The sequence below is a fragment of the Mya arenaria genome, chromosome 4 (assembly GCF_026914265.1).
Source record: "Mya arenaria isolate MELC-2E11 chromosome 4, ASM2691426v1".
NCBI lineage: Eukaryota > Metazoa > Mollusca > Bivalvia > Myida > Myidae > Mya > Mya arenaria.
The window spans coordinates 19,191,704-19,209,108 of NC_069125.1; the positions used below are offsets into that span (position 1 = coordinate 19,191,704).

A 17,405-nucleotide genomic window follows, 5' to 3' on the forward strand; every position below is an offset into this window, starting at 1 on the left:
TCAGTAGTATATATGAACTGTGAACAATTTTCAGAAAGAGTAAAATTCAAAGTGCTCCGTGAAGCACTAGATGGGTTGTCTTGCCAACCATTTTCTTCCTTATTATGAGATTATAATAATTTAATTTTTCAAAAGGAAACTCGTGAATAGTCTAAATACACAGCTGCTTATTGTTTGTTGATTTATATTAAAAACGTTTTGAAATATAGACACAGTCTCAAAACTTTCCGGACAACCCTCGTATTCTTCCCGACCACAAATTGAAAAGTATGAATAGACCTATATCACTATAAGGCAATTTAAAGAGCCATAATTCTGCGAAAAATCATTGAACTGGAACAGGCTGTTAATATACACACTTAATGGAATTAAGCCATAATTTCATGGAATTAATGATGGTGATAATTAAAGAAGTAGTATGAATTAATTAATAAGATATATATATAAAGCTGGTTGTTGCTGAAAAATGGCCAAGTGGAATGAACAAACTGAATGACACATTGATGGAGGACATGTAGACCGACAAAGCAGGAACTATATGCTCCCCCCACCCATAATTAATTATGTACACCATTGAAATATTTTAAAGAGAGTCTTGTTTTCTTCATATAACACTCTTTATTTGCATTTTAAGACTTTTTCAAATGATTTCTAATGTTTTGTAATTCACGTTTTCTTTGAAAAATAAACTCCCACTCACAGGATAAAGCTCTTGCTCGGGTTTTTGGATGAAAACACCATAAGGCCAGCACATGTACTTTTGCAGGGATGTGATTGACCTGGCAGCTGGAGGGATAAAACTATTTCGGCCATGGGTTCTTGGGGCTCTTATGGGGTCAAAAGCACACTGCCTTTTTAGAAGCTCTTTTTAGGGTTCTTCTGACTTTAAATTTAAAGCTAACTGGAATATCAACTCTTACAACCAAAAGCACTCTGGTAACTTTTTAAATCAGCTAATTTCAGGTTGTTTTTTTTTTTTTTTTTTTTTTTAATTATTTTTTTTTTGGGGGGGGAGGGGGGTCCATGGGGCCATTAGATCCGCAGAATTCCGCAAATCCGCGGACAAATCACATCCCTGTTTTGTAGGACACATATGTTGTACTTGTATTATTGTTATACCTTAATCATTGACTATTTTGGCATGAATATACCATTAAATACCAGAATGTTTAATACATGGTCCTTGAACATAATTTCCTAACAAAGGCTTGCATGAATCTCAAATCATCAAAATCAGCATCTTTACAGATTTAACCATTTGTCAAGGCACAAGACCTGAGCATCTTAGAAATACCAGAAACATATGTTGATAATGACTATCCCATCATTAGGAAAGTCATTCTGCATGATCATTAGTCTATTCAGCAAATCTCTGTAAAATAAGAATTCTGAATCATCACTATCATCGACAATTAGGCAATATCAAGATAAGGTGATTAATTTAAACTTAACCCAGCCTCTTTCAGCAACAGCTTGATGGACCATAGTATGCATAATAAGTTGTTTGAAAATCATAATATAGAATATTTAATGCATAAATAAGAAAACAATGCTGCATTATTTATCAAAAGTCCGTGATTTATCAGCAAAAACAAGTTCTTGCAAAAGTCAACGTTCTCCTGAAGGGATTGAAGAAACATCTTATCATGTGTGTAAATCAGTGTGTTTTGGAGATAATCCCCATTATTTTAGCTTATTTCTAATTATGTATTATCTACGGAGATAGCGCATGCCTCAGAAGCTGGTTGGCTCCTGACTAAAAGGAATTGATGGCAGACATTTGGAGGGGAGACGTGCATTCCTCTTCAAAACTCACAATGGCATCGGCAGGCATTAGTTCAATTATTAACCTGCAGATACAAAATTATACAAATCATCTTTTGCAATTTTCTAATCAATTACTGGCTACCAGCAGCTTCAATATAGAAAGATAACAAAACCTCATAACAATTTACCAATCAAAAATAATTTCCAGTTAAACAAAGGATATAACGCAACAATTTTTGAAGCCAGACATATGGGCTTTGCTGTATATTTGTGTATTGTCTTTGGCAACATGTGTACCAATTTGCATCTTAAACTAATTTTGATTTTTTTTTTCAAAAAACATTTAACAGAAATTACGCTTCTCAGTGGCGAGATGCTGATCAAGGGAGACAAATCCAAGATTAATGAATTCTGTTAACAAGATTACAGTCCCTTGTTGTATCAGTAAAGAAAGGAAAGGTAACATTTATGAAATCTGTAAACAAGATTACAGTCCCTTGTTGTATCAGTAAAGAAAGGAAAGGTAACATTTATGAAATCTGTAAACAAGATTACAGTCCCTTGTTGTATCAGTAAAGAAAGGAAAGGTAACATTTATGAAATCTGTAAACAAGATTACAGTCCCTTGTTGTATCAGTAAAGAAAGGTAACTCTATCATAATTTTTTTTCTGCCCCTTACAGAGTTAAACTTCCTGATGATTTCAAAAAAAGTTCGATACATGATATTATTTTATACCTAGTTAATACGTCCAATCATAGACTCTCATTTTCAACACGTAACCATAAACCATGTTTTTCCGTATGTGGTGCATGCACCTTCATAAAGTCTTTCTGTATCGTACAATTTACAGGTTCCATGTTAATCCTTCGACCTTAACTGAAACATGTGAAAATTAGGTTCCAAATGATAATCGGGATCAACAGATGCTCTAAAGTTAAGGGACATAAATCCTTATTAATTATCAATTATTGTAACAAAACATCAAAATGATGTAAGAAAACTGATATATAAACACCTTTATAATAAAATATTTGAAATAATGAAGGTATTCAATAAATAAATTGGACTCAAACACAGCTGGGAAAAGCATATTGGACTCGCCATACTCGTCCAATATGGATTCCTCTGCTGTGTACTCATCAAACTATATCTCTGTATTGTACAGAACAATGTTAAATAACCAATAAATAAACTATCATTAATTTTTTTTAAAATTGAAATTTATTACTTAAAAAATTGAAATTTATTATACAAACTTTTATACATCTGGAACAGGAATAAAATAACAATAGGTTATTTCAATCATATCTTTGATAATGTTGTTTTTTATCATTATCACTAAATGAAAAGTTTTTATAAAAATGTGCCAACTAAACACTATTATTTCACTTGAAAACCATCAATGTTCGATTGTACAAATGTATTATAAATGAACACAGCATTAACAAGCTTGAAGCAATATTCATTAATTACAACACCTCAACTATAATCACCGAGAACCTGGAACCCATCAATAACAGTTTGAGTAGCATTTAAGAGAAGAAGGAAATTATTTGAAGCCGAGAGCAAACATTTCACTAGAATGATGCTCTCTGCTGGCACGTGCCCAGATTTGTGATGGTACATCCATCTGTGAAAATTGCTGCTCTTCTTACGTTTCACACAATAACCTACTTCTGGTTATTTAAAACTAGTTTGTAATTTCGACCAGCCAAATTGAAACCAGACTGCTTCCAAATTACTTGTGGTTTTATTGTCTAAACCAGCATTTTTCATAGTATCTATATGTACCCATCTTACAGTCTAGAGAACACCATCTGGTAAAACTTCAAACATTACGAGAATATGTAAGAATGTTCCTGGAACTTTATTACATAAGTGTGAGCAATTCTGAAAGTTGTTAGCTTTGACCCTCTCAGATAAAACCTTAGAGCAGTCAACTTACATGGCACTTTATAAGTATTCCCTCCACATCGTAGACACCATTTCCATTAAAACTTCGCATGAACAAGACATTATCTCATTTCAATTTTATAAAGTAGACAATTTTGACACTGAAAGTGCTCAAACTAACCACCAGCATAATCTCCTTGTCTAGAATGCTTTAACCTACTTGGATTGCTGTTTAGCGCAGTGGTTTAAGTGCATTCGCAACTCACCAAGGCAGGTGACCCGGGTTCGATTCCCGGTTTGAGAGCATGAGTTTGGTTGGTGGACACCAAGCCGGACAAGTGGGTTTTCTACGGGTTTCCAGTTTTACCCGCAGCACCACACTCTCGTGCAACATGACATGCCAACGAGGTGATGTAGTATAATTTAATATATCTCCCTTCACAATCATTGTAAAATCATTAGAGTTTAAATTATAAGTTGGTTTTCTAAGACTCAATAGTCCTGCATTCTCTTTCCTCAACTATCCTACATAACTTATACCATGATATTTTTAATACATGATGAAGCAAAGCATATATCAGTACCAAACCATCCCAGAATGCAACTTAACCATGGTGACCAAGGTTGCATTTCCAGCTGTGTCATTTCTACAAGTCGTAAAACAATAATTACTCAGAACAGTTATCATTTATTCATATCTGTAATATTCGATGTTTGCATATAAAACATTTCCCATAAACAGAAATAACGACTTTGAATAACCCATCAATCTATATCACCAAATGTAAACCACTAAATCACCAAATCTTAGATGCTGTATTCTGAGTGTCAAAGATAATCAACTTGAAATTAATCATGCACGATATGTCACTTTCCTTTTTTTTGGCAGTTTTTTAAAATTTAAGAAGGCAACAGGCAACAGTTGTCAAAATTGATATTCTCATTTGACATTATTACAAACATACATCTGACCCTCTTTAATTGATTCAGTGCAGCATACATAATTCTGGCTTTCAAAATAACTTTCTTCTATGTTGTAAATTTACATCAATCAGAAGAGCACGAATAAAATTGAAAGAAAACCAGGAAAAACGGATAATTACAAAACTGTGGAATGAACCTTTCGGAAATAGATATTTTCTGAGCGTACTTTTTGCATACCTCTTACGTAAAATGCCAGTAACACTGCACAAGATAATGGCAGAGAAATGTCTTGCTGTCAAGTCCAATTCATCATCTACGCACACTTTGCAGCTATTAAACATGACAGGAACCACAAGCCAACGTTTTAACAATGCAGCTTCACCAGCAGCAAAGAAAACATCATCTGCATAATTTTCTGAACATGATGAAGTAGGAATACACCCCCTGCTTTCTGAGAACTGATTAAGGTAATTTTCATTACCATCAGGAATTTTGGATCAGGACAGTTTACGCATTTTAAATTTTCTACACTATGGCAGGAATCATAATGAAGACATGGATTTTCTTTCAGAAATTATGCAAATGTGACAATTGACATCAATACAAATGTCTTGAAACCCATGTAAAGGGGCTCTATAAAATACAAAATAGAAACATTAGATTCTAGGCAATATCACTTTTTACTCAGGCAAAATTTACTTACATTTTGACACCAGGAGGGGGATCCCATACACACTCGCCCGTTGTCAGGTTGGCGTACATGTGTTCCCGGGTCCGGGGCTCGATAATCTCCACCCATTCCCACCTGAAATCACATAAAACACGCGCCATTTAAATTTTAGTCAATATTTCACTCCATAAACCTGAAAGAAGTATAACTAGAGGGATTTCCAACAGATGTAACACAACCAATGACAGTTTACAGGTTGCAGACAAGATTATTAGATATTTATTGGAGATGACAATATGGGTGGCAAACAACAATTTGGGTAGCAGACAACAGTTTATAAGGCCAACTGAACAAATACAGGCTGGGATAAATGCATTTAACATTGATGCTTACAACAACATTCAACACCTGCAAGTGAAGTGAACTCTTTTCTTCATCACCATTAACTTTGTTTGCTGAAGATAAATATGGGCTGTTTAATTTTAGTTAAGATTGTTGCCACAGCCCTAATTAATAGGAACTCAAACTAAAGATTTGAAGTTCCTTTTAATTGATCAAAATAGGGTTAAGGTTAACAACTTCTAATTTACATCTACAGCAACAATATAAAACTCCCAGTTTTTCATTACTTCAGAGGACCAGTACACATAATATGGGTTTCCAATTCAAAAGAAAGAACAGCAGCACATGTCATGTCACACAAAATATCTCTGCCAAATAAGGTGAAACTATTCATCAGAATTAAATTAACGAGGAAACACACTGTCATTCTATCTAGTGATGGTTTAGATCTTAGTATTGATCAAGTAACTTGTGGTAAAGAAGCTTTTCATTATGTGTTATATACCACAAGTAATTGCTGTTCTCATCATTATCTGAGGGGTGTTCTTGAAAATGAAAAGATCCCTTTACTGCCGTCATTACTAAGTTCAGATGGATCTAGGAATGTTTATTTTTTATTTCAAGAAAATCAATTAATGATAAGTCAAGTGGAATTAGATCATACACAGTTTACAGTATTCACCCATCAAATGGGCATTAACTACACTGTAAGCAGTTAATTACTACTAATTCAAGGGTCATAACTCTACTGTAACCATGTCAAAATGGTTATCAAATTATTTCAATTCTATTCTATTTACAATTGCATGGTATACAAATCTTGGAAAAAAAAAATGATACAAAAGAGTCAAGATAATGCCCATATTCTAATTTGGCAAGGTATGCACAAAAAATCAACATGAATCCAGAGTTGGAAACAGAGCATTATAGCAACAATCAGAGCGAGAGCTATGCCCTTCAGGTCTTCAAGGGAAATGGGGCATTAAATTGGTTCTGTCTTTTAGGTTCTTCAGAATTCCTGGTACCTTATTTCTTCTAAAAATAATATATGGTATGTTTTGAAGGGACTCTTTCACATTTAAGAGGGTCATACATTGAAAAAAAAAATACCAACGGAATGTGAACAGAATGCTGGTCTCAATGATAAAACATAATTGAAGTTAAAGTTAGAGCTTTATTATTGTTAATAATTATCTAAAAATGTGACAATAAATGCTCTATTTAGCTAAGAAGCTCTAAGAAGTTAAATGCTTTTGAAAATTGAATCGTTTTAAGACTTAATAATAATTTAATAAATTCCATACAATTAAGTATCTGCAAGTTGCTGCTTGATTATAAAAGTAAGCCATTAAGACTTACTTAATTTCAACAAAGTTGAAAAAATTATGCCATTATAAAATGTGTGAGAAAGTCATACTTATAAGCCATTGGCTAATACACTTTGAATATCATGTCCACATCTGTGTTCATGTCCTTTTGCCAAGTCTGAGGGAGAATTGGCTGAATAAACAAAACATTAACTGCACATTTTTTTGCCTACATACATGATTACTGTTCTTTGTCTTTGATATTAGAACCTTTATGGTACACAACAAGGAACAAAGAAATGATAACAGTAAGTCTCAAAGAAGCAAAAAAGTGCAGCAGAGAAACCGATGCTCATTTTTTATTTTAAAGTTTCCATAAAGTAAACAATTCAAGCTTGTTTCAAAAACCAATCATATACTACAGGTGTTCACTGGCTTTCTAACCAAACATGTTTTCACAGCTAATTACGGAAGTTGGCAGCCAATTCTCAGCCCATTTTCTGGACAAACATCCCGTTTTTATTGGCTGTGAAATACAACAAATAAAACTTGCAGAAATAAAGTCAGACAAGAGAAAGCTTTCCAGCAAGACTATAAAATTCCAATTCCAGTTTATCTGCTACTGCGGCTGTTCAGATGGTAAGGTCTGTCTGCACTTACATGGCTGCATTATCTATATACAAATGTATATGGCCCTGCCAACTGCCATGTGTGACTTAAACTAAAGTTAAGGTTGTTTCCGCACTTGAAAGGGAAATATTGACCCACACAGGATGGGGTGGTGTGGTTTACACCATAGAAGTAATTTCAAAGCCAAAGAAGTTAAATTTGAAGCCATTGAAGTCATTTTCTATGCCAAATAAACTGTTGTGAAGACTGCAATGAATTAACATCCCAAGCAAGAACAACGCTAATCCATTTGGAACTCCTTGGCCATTTTCCATCAAAAACAACCTCGTTTTGTACATGGGCAGTTTACAATGACAGAAATTTCTACATTAAAATTTGACTATGTCAATAGCATAGTGATTTCAATTTAGAAGACCAGACCAGAATGATATCCGTCCTATATAATGATCAATTATGACTGTGCTCCTGTGGTAATTACAAGCAGAAATTATTGTAGCTGATCAAATTTAGACATCATGAATTCATTGTTCCTCCCAAAATAGGACTTTTGGGAATCAGGACAGTCAGTCGCCATAGTAATTTTACCATTAATTATGACTTGTCCAGCCCGGGCTGACAGACTCTACATTCCTGGGCCAAAAGTTATGGAATATTCTATTATAGTAATGAAATGACATTGATGAGTCACTTCGTTAGTTCTGATGTGAGCAATTTTTTTAACGGTTTGACTGAAAAAGTGGCAGATTGTTTTATTATCATATTTGACAGAATTTGCAGAATTTACCTATTAGTGGGAAAAACAACTTGCTTAATAAATTTGGCTTATATAATTTGAAGTCTCTCAATGATAACCTGATGTTCATATCAATTTTTTGAAACCTAATAAAATCAACTGTTGTCCAGAGAGATTAAATTCATACTTCCTCAAAGCATATGACAATTTTCTTTAACATTGCTATTACTGAGTCAATATAATCAGATGTAGTATATTTTTGAATGCAAAGTTTGTTTACTGCGCTAATGCACATATTAAACAAGAGGCCCATGAGAGCCTATGCTCTACTGGCATGGCTCTTGTGGTCATTTTTTAATCCAGAGCATGTATACCGGTAAGAGTCAACTTACATATAGTTCACGTTTTGTGTTTTGGTTAGCTGAAAACGTTGCACGTTCAACTTCTGCATGTAGCTTTAAAAATAAAAAAGTTGGTCAAAAGGTCAAAGTCAAGGTCATCCGAGGACAACATTGATGCTTGTTTGCAAAACTGTACACATGGCCCAAATTTCATTGCTGTAGCTTTAAAATTAAAAAAGTAGGTCAAAAGGGGTGGGTCCAGCTTTGGCCCCAGAGGCATAATTTCAACTGTTTGCTTGACAGTCAACATATGATGCTCCACAGCAAATATCAAAGGTATGAACCTTGTGGTTTGAAACAAGATTTTGAAAATATTTCTTAAGTAAGTTCTGCCAGTAGAGCTAAAAATGACCATATAAATATGGACAATCCCCAAAATGACACAGATTTGAGCAGAATATGTAAGGAAGTAGGGTAAGAATTGGAATCAAACTGTTTATAGTCATTAAATAACTTTGCTTGAGCTCACTTTAAACGCAATGCAATTTATGGTTAAGAAAATGAGCAACAATTATGGTAATTAATTGCTGTTTTTAAGTGTGTTTTTTAATGCTCCAAAGTCGAACTGATATTGCACTATAACCATATTGATTATGTTCAAAGACTTCCTGGGCAATGGAATGCGTCAATGAAATGCGGGGTTGTAAAGGAGAGTGTTAACCTTGCGGATACAATTCACTCAGAGGTTAAGGGTTTGTAGTAATTATAACGTCTGCAAATGCTGCAAGTTTCTGTTCCCACTGTTTGTCTAAAAAAAATCATGAAAAACATTTACAAGTATGCAAAATATTTACCAAGGTCAAGTGTTTGTGATCTCAATGCATTGCAAAAATGTCATATCATGTCTTTGTATGTGAACGTCATGAATTGCAAAATATGTCATATCATGTCTTTGTTTGTGAACTTGATATATTGCAAATAATGTAATATTTCATGTCTTTGTTTGTGATCTCAATACATTGCAAAAAATGTAATATATCATGTCTTTGTATGTGAACTTGATGCATTGCAAAAAATGTAATATATCATGTCTTTGTATGTGATCTCAATACATTGCAAAAAATGTAATATATCATGTCTTTGTATGTGAACTTGATGCATTGCAAAAAATGTAATATATCATGTCTTTATATGTGAACTTGATGCATTGCAAACGAGAGCCGTCGTAAGACAGCGCGCTCGACTACGCCGCTTTGACTTAGAATACAATAACGATGTAATAATACCAAGTTTGGTCTCTTTATGTCAAACCTAACTAAAATTATTCGTTACATAAGGTGACTTTGATGCTGCCCTCCCACCAGTTCACCCAAACAATGACGCAAGTCATTCAAATAACTTGATTTCCCATTATGAAAATGTGGTTAAGAATATACAAATATGCCATTCAAAGGAAAATTTAAAAAATCAAAATTAAAAAAAAATCAAGGGCCATAATTGTATTTAGGCTTAAAACGGAGTTATGTTTCTTGTTGTTAGATGGTCATAAATAATTTTGAGTTTTATTAAGCGCAATTAAAGAACGGTATAGAAGTTTTTTTATTAAAATCCCAATTTGCCCTTAATTATTACTTGCCTAAAACTTTAACCTAAGTCAATCAGGGGCCATAACTTGTATTAAGGATATGGAGTTATGTAACCTCATTGGGTGATGGTCCTGAACAATTGTGTGAAGTATTAAGTCAATTGAATGAAGGGTATAGAAGTTATTAAACAATATCCCAACCTGCCCTAAAACTTTAACCTAAGTTCCATAGTCAATCAGGGGCCATAATTTGTATAAAAGATAATATGGAGTTATCTAACCTCATTATGTGATGGCTCTGAACATCTGTGTGAAGTATTAAGTCAATTGAATGAATGGTATTGGAGTTTTAAGTGAAAATCCCAACTTGGTCTAAAACTTTAACCTGCCCTAAAACTTTAACCTAAGTCAATCAGGGGCCATAACTTGTATTTAGGATAATATGGAGTAATGTAACCTCATTGTGTGATGGTCCTGGACAACTGTGTGAAGTATTAAGTCAATTGAACAAAGGATATAGAAGTTATTAATAAATATTCCAACTTGCCCTAAAACTTTAACCGAAGTTCCATAGTCAATCAGGAGCCATAATCTGTGTAAAGAATAATATGGAGTTATCTAACCTCATCATGTGATGGCCCTGAACAACTGCGTGAAGTATTAAGTCAATTGAATGTAGGGTATTGGACTTATTAGTGAAAATCCCAACTTGCCCTAAAACTTTAACCAGACGCCGACGCAAGTAGTATAGCCCACCTATTCTTCGAATAGTCGAGCTAAAAATGTCATATATCATGTCTTTTTATGTGAACTTGATGCATTGCAAAAAAATGTCATATCATGTCTTTGTATGTGAATTTGGTGCATTGCAAAAAAAGGCCATATATCATGTCTTTGCTTGTGAACTTGATGCATTGCAAAAAAGTTATATCATGTCTTTGTATGTGAACTTTATGTCAATTTTAGTATCATATCATGTCTTTGCACTTGAATTTCATGCATTTCAAAATGTCATATAATGTCTTTGTATGCAAACTTAATGCATTGTGAATTTGTCATAAAAGGTCTTTATTTTTCAATTTTCATTCCTTCTAAATATTTCATTTGAGCTAAACTATCTATTTACACAGGCTATCTATTCTAAACACACAAAATCTGATGGAATAACAAGCCCAGCAAGAAATTGAGCACAAAACCTCATTTAAATGGTAATCAGAATACTTTTATCTTTTTACTTTAATTTAACTTAAGTTTCAATCTAAAACAAAACTACCCTTGTTTCCCGCACTTGAAAAATGTGACAACTTTTAACTCGCATTGCAAACTGTCAAACAGAAACTGCTTTTATCGTCAAATTTCACACCAAGGTGTGACTTTAAAGATTTATTTCGTAAAATAAGATCTTTCATTTAAAAATAATAAATATAATCAAATGCATGTACTGCAAAGCGTTTGGGTAGGAGATTTAGGGGGAATTTCGCCTCCTCTCCTGGAACCACTCAAGATCGAGTATCACATATTTTATAACACCTATGTAAATGCTATATAGAGCAGGCATTTAAGGCTTTGACATTCGTATGTCTTAAATTGCTCTAAAATGTCTTCAATTGGTCAAGGAACATAACTCAACGAATATTTAGGCCAGAGTGGACTTTATAAATAGTCAATTTGAACATGGGGACCAAATTTCATATAATTATAGACTTTGAACCATTCACAAGCTATCTACATAGCTGACCAACTCACACCATGACCTTGAAAATTGATCATTAAGAAAGCTATTCCATGCATACAGTATATACAACTTTATAAAATACACAACCAATCTATAGATAAAGATGTTTGTGTTGTATATAGTTGTATTGACAATATATTATTTTTGCTTTTTTGATGTTTTCATTGAAAAACCAATGAGCTATTAATAACAGTCTTTCACCAACTTACTGCCACGGGTGTGTTGGTAATACTTACATTTTCTGGTGATGATTGTGATGGAGCCCAGTCATCCGCCAGGCAACCCGCCGCCCCACCCACTTGTGGTATGGACATCCAGCACTTATGGACGGCAGGGAACCAAACCTTGCCGCTTCCATGGCAACACGTGTTTCAGTATCTCAGAGTTATTTCAAAGACTCGTATATTATAATTATATATTTAATAGTCAGTTTTGTAACACTTCTGTATTAATGAATGTTTAACTCACATATTTTCATTTAGATTGCACTTTAGACATAATAACTTATGACTGTCACAAGTTCCATGAAACTCATTAATAAGCTTAGTTGTCAATGCAATCTGTTTTAATACTTTTATATATAAATCATGGGAAAATCCTTACTAATCAAGTATGCAAAACTCCAAGACGCACAGTTATTCTTTTAGCACAGTATATTTAAAATTCTTATACATCTCATCACATAATGTCCGAGGTAATCCATCAAATTTTCAGCAATATCCTCCTCTACCACTTAATGAATTTTTGTCACTTAAGATCAACATCAAGGGCAATATCCACAGGGAAAGATATTGGTAGACCTTGCGTCAAACACGATTGTTTATTTCGACGTACCCTCTGAACACAAAACAAAAATATTTAACAAGGAAATTTCAAATGCATGTTAATGGACAATAAATTGAATACTTCGATAAAACTAAACAGTATATCTACCTGTCAATCACTGTGACTCGGGGGTTACAAGGTAGTTAGATGACTAGATTAGGTCGTAGCCGTTTAAACTTACATAAATGCACCTGCACACGATATCTTATACTATATTACAAGAGTTTTTCACAGTACCATTATATTTTTTGTGAAAAAACAACATTCGATCTCAAACCACACAATTTACATTGAATAAAATCCAATTTCTTCCAAACAAAAATGAAAATATTTCTACCAAAACACTGAGGTCAAAACAATTATCAACACAGCTCCATGTTCAAGTAAGAACAATTTATGTATGTTACAAAGTGCATGTGTGGTTTTTATCAATGATAATCATTAGGAAATACCTGGATATTATACAATCATGCAGATCTAATACAAGATAATCATAAATAATAATCTTATCAGAAACAGATCTTTCAGTAAACCCTTAATCTTTCTTTAGTATTTCCAATTCTATAGGTCAGAGTGCTAACAGAAATCTGCAAGACACTAAAACGAGAAAAAAAACCTATGTTAACATGGATTCCAACAATGTGAGAGTCCCAAATTGCAATTATTATCTACTCCCTTTGACTGTCCTTATCATCAACCTTGCAAGGAGAACAAACTGTACTCAGTGTTTTCCTAGTGAATTATCAGCGCATTCCTGCATGTTTCTGAGTAAATGAGTACAAAGCAAACTGGTGGGGCATATCATCGCTAAAGCATGACATGTTAATCACAGAAAAGCGCCTGAAAACAGCCTCCAAAACGCACTTAAAAACACTGAGGTCTGTGCTTTGTTTTCCTTCAAGAATCAGACGCACTTGTTACAATATACCTAAATTTCTCTCTTCCTTATTGTTCCGATAAAAACAACATCCATATGGTGATATACAATTAAAACATCTGATGTTGTTTCCTTATTATTAGTAAAAATAGTTGTTGAATTTCTATTCTTTGCAAGCCCTTTATAATCTGTGAATTAGTCTTTAAAAAAGTGACACACCTGGTTAATTTAAGAAATAAAACACTTCAATAATGTAACTAAGAGAGCAAAGATTTTCACCTGATAATCCATTATTTATTTTTATTTTCCATTTAAATGAAATATTATTTACCACAAAACTTCTCTTTTACTTTTTTTCTTCTATCCAAGGCCATGTAAAAAATGCACATCGAATAACAAACAAATTTCACAGCTATTTGGTTGTAGACCACCGATTATTCAGCTTCATATCATGTGAATCATGTCAGTTACATCCGAAGTTCGCCCCCACTGTAATCGTAGACATAAATTGCGATGACATAACCACTTACTGCACAATTCTATCCTCTAAACCATGAACAATGTTAGTTAAATTCCTTCTTTAAAATTTCGCACACAGAATTCGATGTTACTTAATAATCTTAGATTTTGAAACAATCATTCCATTACCGTACCATTCTAAAGATAACTCAAATCACCACTTCGCCTGATCTTCAATACAGAATAGTCTTCTGTAAAAACAATTCATCTACGAAATCAACAGGTTTCATTACCCTGGAAGTTTCGTTTCTAACCGAAAATTAATTGCATGCCTACTGCGAAAATTCCCATTTCTTTTACATCAGGCTTCATCATAAAATATCCTTTATTCTACAGACAAAACATAAGATATTGTTTTATATTCCAACAAACACTGTTTTTTCCTGTATGACGATATGTGTCTCAAGAGCCATGAAATATTCTTGGCCGTGAGATAATCTGAGCACTTCAAAAACTTGAAATAATATGTTTTCCAACACTTCCGACCAGCATCTGCGCCACAGGAAAACCACAGGCCCAATATCCCGCAATAATGACCTGGCAGGCTCAAGTCAAGTCTGGGCAGTTTATGAATGGCTTCAAAACAGGAAAACAATAAGTTAATCATTAACCGGCATCCTCAACAGCTACTGTTGTTCATCCATTATCTTCACAAACTAATTAAAGGTGCTCGCCCTCTGGTCTAGCACACATGGTTTTATCATCTACAATAAATTAAAGAAACCAATGGTATTCCCAGTATCTACCTTCTAAATAAAAGTGAAAATAACCATGGCTTGCACTTTTACAATGTGTCTTCCCAAAACATGTCTTTTATTGAGATTTATATGCGAAAATATATGTACATAAATTGATTTATCTACAATTATTTTTTAATTTTTTGTTTTCATGATTAAGTATCGGTTCTTTATATTCTACTGGAGGCAGTAATTTTTACATCATCCAATAAAAATGTCAAAACATCTAGGTTAGATCCCCCAATGATTTACCAACTCTGAATCTCCAGGTAGCAAATAAGACAGAACAACTACCTTAAAGGAGCACAATTATAGGTTGATGCTTAATTTTTTTTTTTTAATTTAATTGCACTACTTTGTTTAACTCATTTGACTTAAGAGATAAAAACCAAAAAAAGCGTATGATTTAGGTACACATAAAAGTATATTAGCCTTTATAAATGTTTATTTTAATAAGAAGCGTTCACTAGCCACATATTTGACTGTCCAAAAAGCGCCAAAATATCGTTCTTTTTTCTCTGTACCTATATAAATATTATATGCATTTTTTTGTTTTGATCATTCAAGTCAATGATTGAACTAGTTTAAAACATGATAATGCATAAAATTAGAAACTCTTTTTTTGCATCAACATAATATTGTGTGCCTTTAATAGTCAATGGCAGAGCACTTAGGGAACAATGTTATATCGCCCAGATGTTTTGAGAAATAATTGAGCAATATTTATCCACCCAGACCTATACATTTGTTAGTAAACCAATCATCTCCCATCATCTATAATTACTGAACAGCCATACTTATATATGTATTATTCCTCTTTTATAATCAAACAATGATAAACATAGCGATCAAACCTATTGTATTTCTAAATAAAACACAAATTTGTTTTTCAATACAAATATCACTTTCACATTATTTTCATTTCATAATGAAAATGGAGATGTTTCCATTTCAATAATCCGCCACAAATCTGTAATAATCCAATCTAATAACATGTTACTTCATTATTTTTTGTACGCTTTTTCTGTACACTGGAACTTCAGTGGTGAAAACTTTTTCAGAATAAACAGAACCATATGAGCGGATCCTCATTTTATAACCAATCAATTAGTTTTGCTGGGCAATAAAACTGCCTGGTTTGATATGATAATAATTATCCCTTTCTTCTGCCATTATATGTTGACTGACCATTCATTATCTGTTTGCAATTTACCTGAATGCTATTAGCTTGCCAGAAGGCTTGCATTTTCCATATGCTGCACTTAATGCGCTCGGTCGTACACATATTTCACGCCAATAATAGGATTGGTGTCATTTCAGCAGTTTCAAATTTTGCAATACCATATATTTTTGATTTCAAACAAAATCATGTCTATTAACAACCATGTTACAAGGTTTTTGATATGCATGATAATGTGCCAAGTAAAAGTCATTTGAGGGAAAACAAATAATTGAACAACCATGGTAGCGGACCACTTAATTTAACCTTATTCAAAATAGCAAGGGTCTGCATAGCTGTTTCAGACAAAAAGACTTTCAAACATTCCCAGTAATGACCTCAGGGGCATAATTCGAACAAACATTCACAAGCAATTGTGTTTAGATGGATGCTCGAACACACAAAAAGATTTTCAAACATTTACCAATTTAAGTACCGTATTATATCATGTATAGGACGCACTTTTTTACCTCCAATTCTCGTCTTAAAAAGTGCCTGCGTCCTTTCTATGCTATTAGAATTGCATCTGTTTTTTTCCAAGTCCATTTCAGGTCGAAAATATCGGACCGGGGAAGAACGCGGTAATAGTAAGTATCTGTCATGCGTCACCGAAGAGAACAACTGACGTAGGTAAAATCACGCAAAGTTTACACATGCATATCTGTTCATGAATATGTTTAATGTTAAATCTTTGTTTAATTAATAGGAGAAATAAAATTAAATGAAAAACGTTGTTTGTTTACTTTTGTATTATAAAAGGGACGCTACTCACATAACACGGTGAGTAACGGAAAGTAATAGAATGAGTTGTATCGGTTAAATGAAAATCGGGATAATAGGCAACTACCCGTATGTCAGTTTAACATTGTTCTGGATTTAAACGTTTTTCATATATTTATGCTATACTTTGTAAAATGTTTTCATTTAAAGGGGACAAAGTAAAATTATTGTCACTATCAAGTGTTTTCAAATCGGCTAAGGTGTGAAAAACACATGCCGCCTTTAATTAGAAAAGCATACCGATAGACCAAACTGTAGCGATAATAGAGCTGTTTGTTTGTTCTAAGGGCCTGTTATTACACTTGGCTGGAGGTGTTGACATTTTGAGAACATTTCATACAATATAAGAGTGCTGCTTTTACCGCCAGTATATCATTCTCGAAAGGTTATCGTTTACGATAATCTATCAGAAAGAATACAAATTGTCAAAAGCGGTACTTTTAAGTGCCACTATAAAGAATTCTTGAAAGGTTATCATTACGATAAACCCTCACAAAGAATACAAATTGTCAAAGCGGT

General features: G+C 33.4%; 1 protein-coding gene across 4 annotated transcripts in view; it reads right to left on the minus strand.

Annotated features, from left to right (window-relative positions):
* Window positions 1-17,405, minus strand: part of LOC128231716 (rho GTPase-activating protein 39-like) — a 77,416-nt gene that overhangs the window by 47,404 nt on the left and 12,607 nt on the right. For 2 of the 4 annotated variants that reach the window (XM_052944829.1, XM_052944830.1), the window contains exon 2: window positions 5,290-5,391. In XM_052944829.1, coding sequence (XP_052800789.1) covers window positions 5,290-5,391 — 102 coding nt within the window. Of the gene's footprint in view, window positions 1-5,289; window positions 5,392-12,165; window positions 12,767-13,910; window positions 14,135-17,405 lie in introns of those variants that run through there. The other 2 variants (XM_052944828.1, XM_052944826.1) reach the window with 2 other exon arrangements.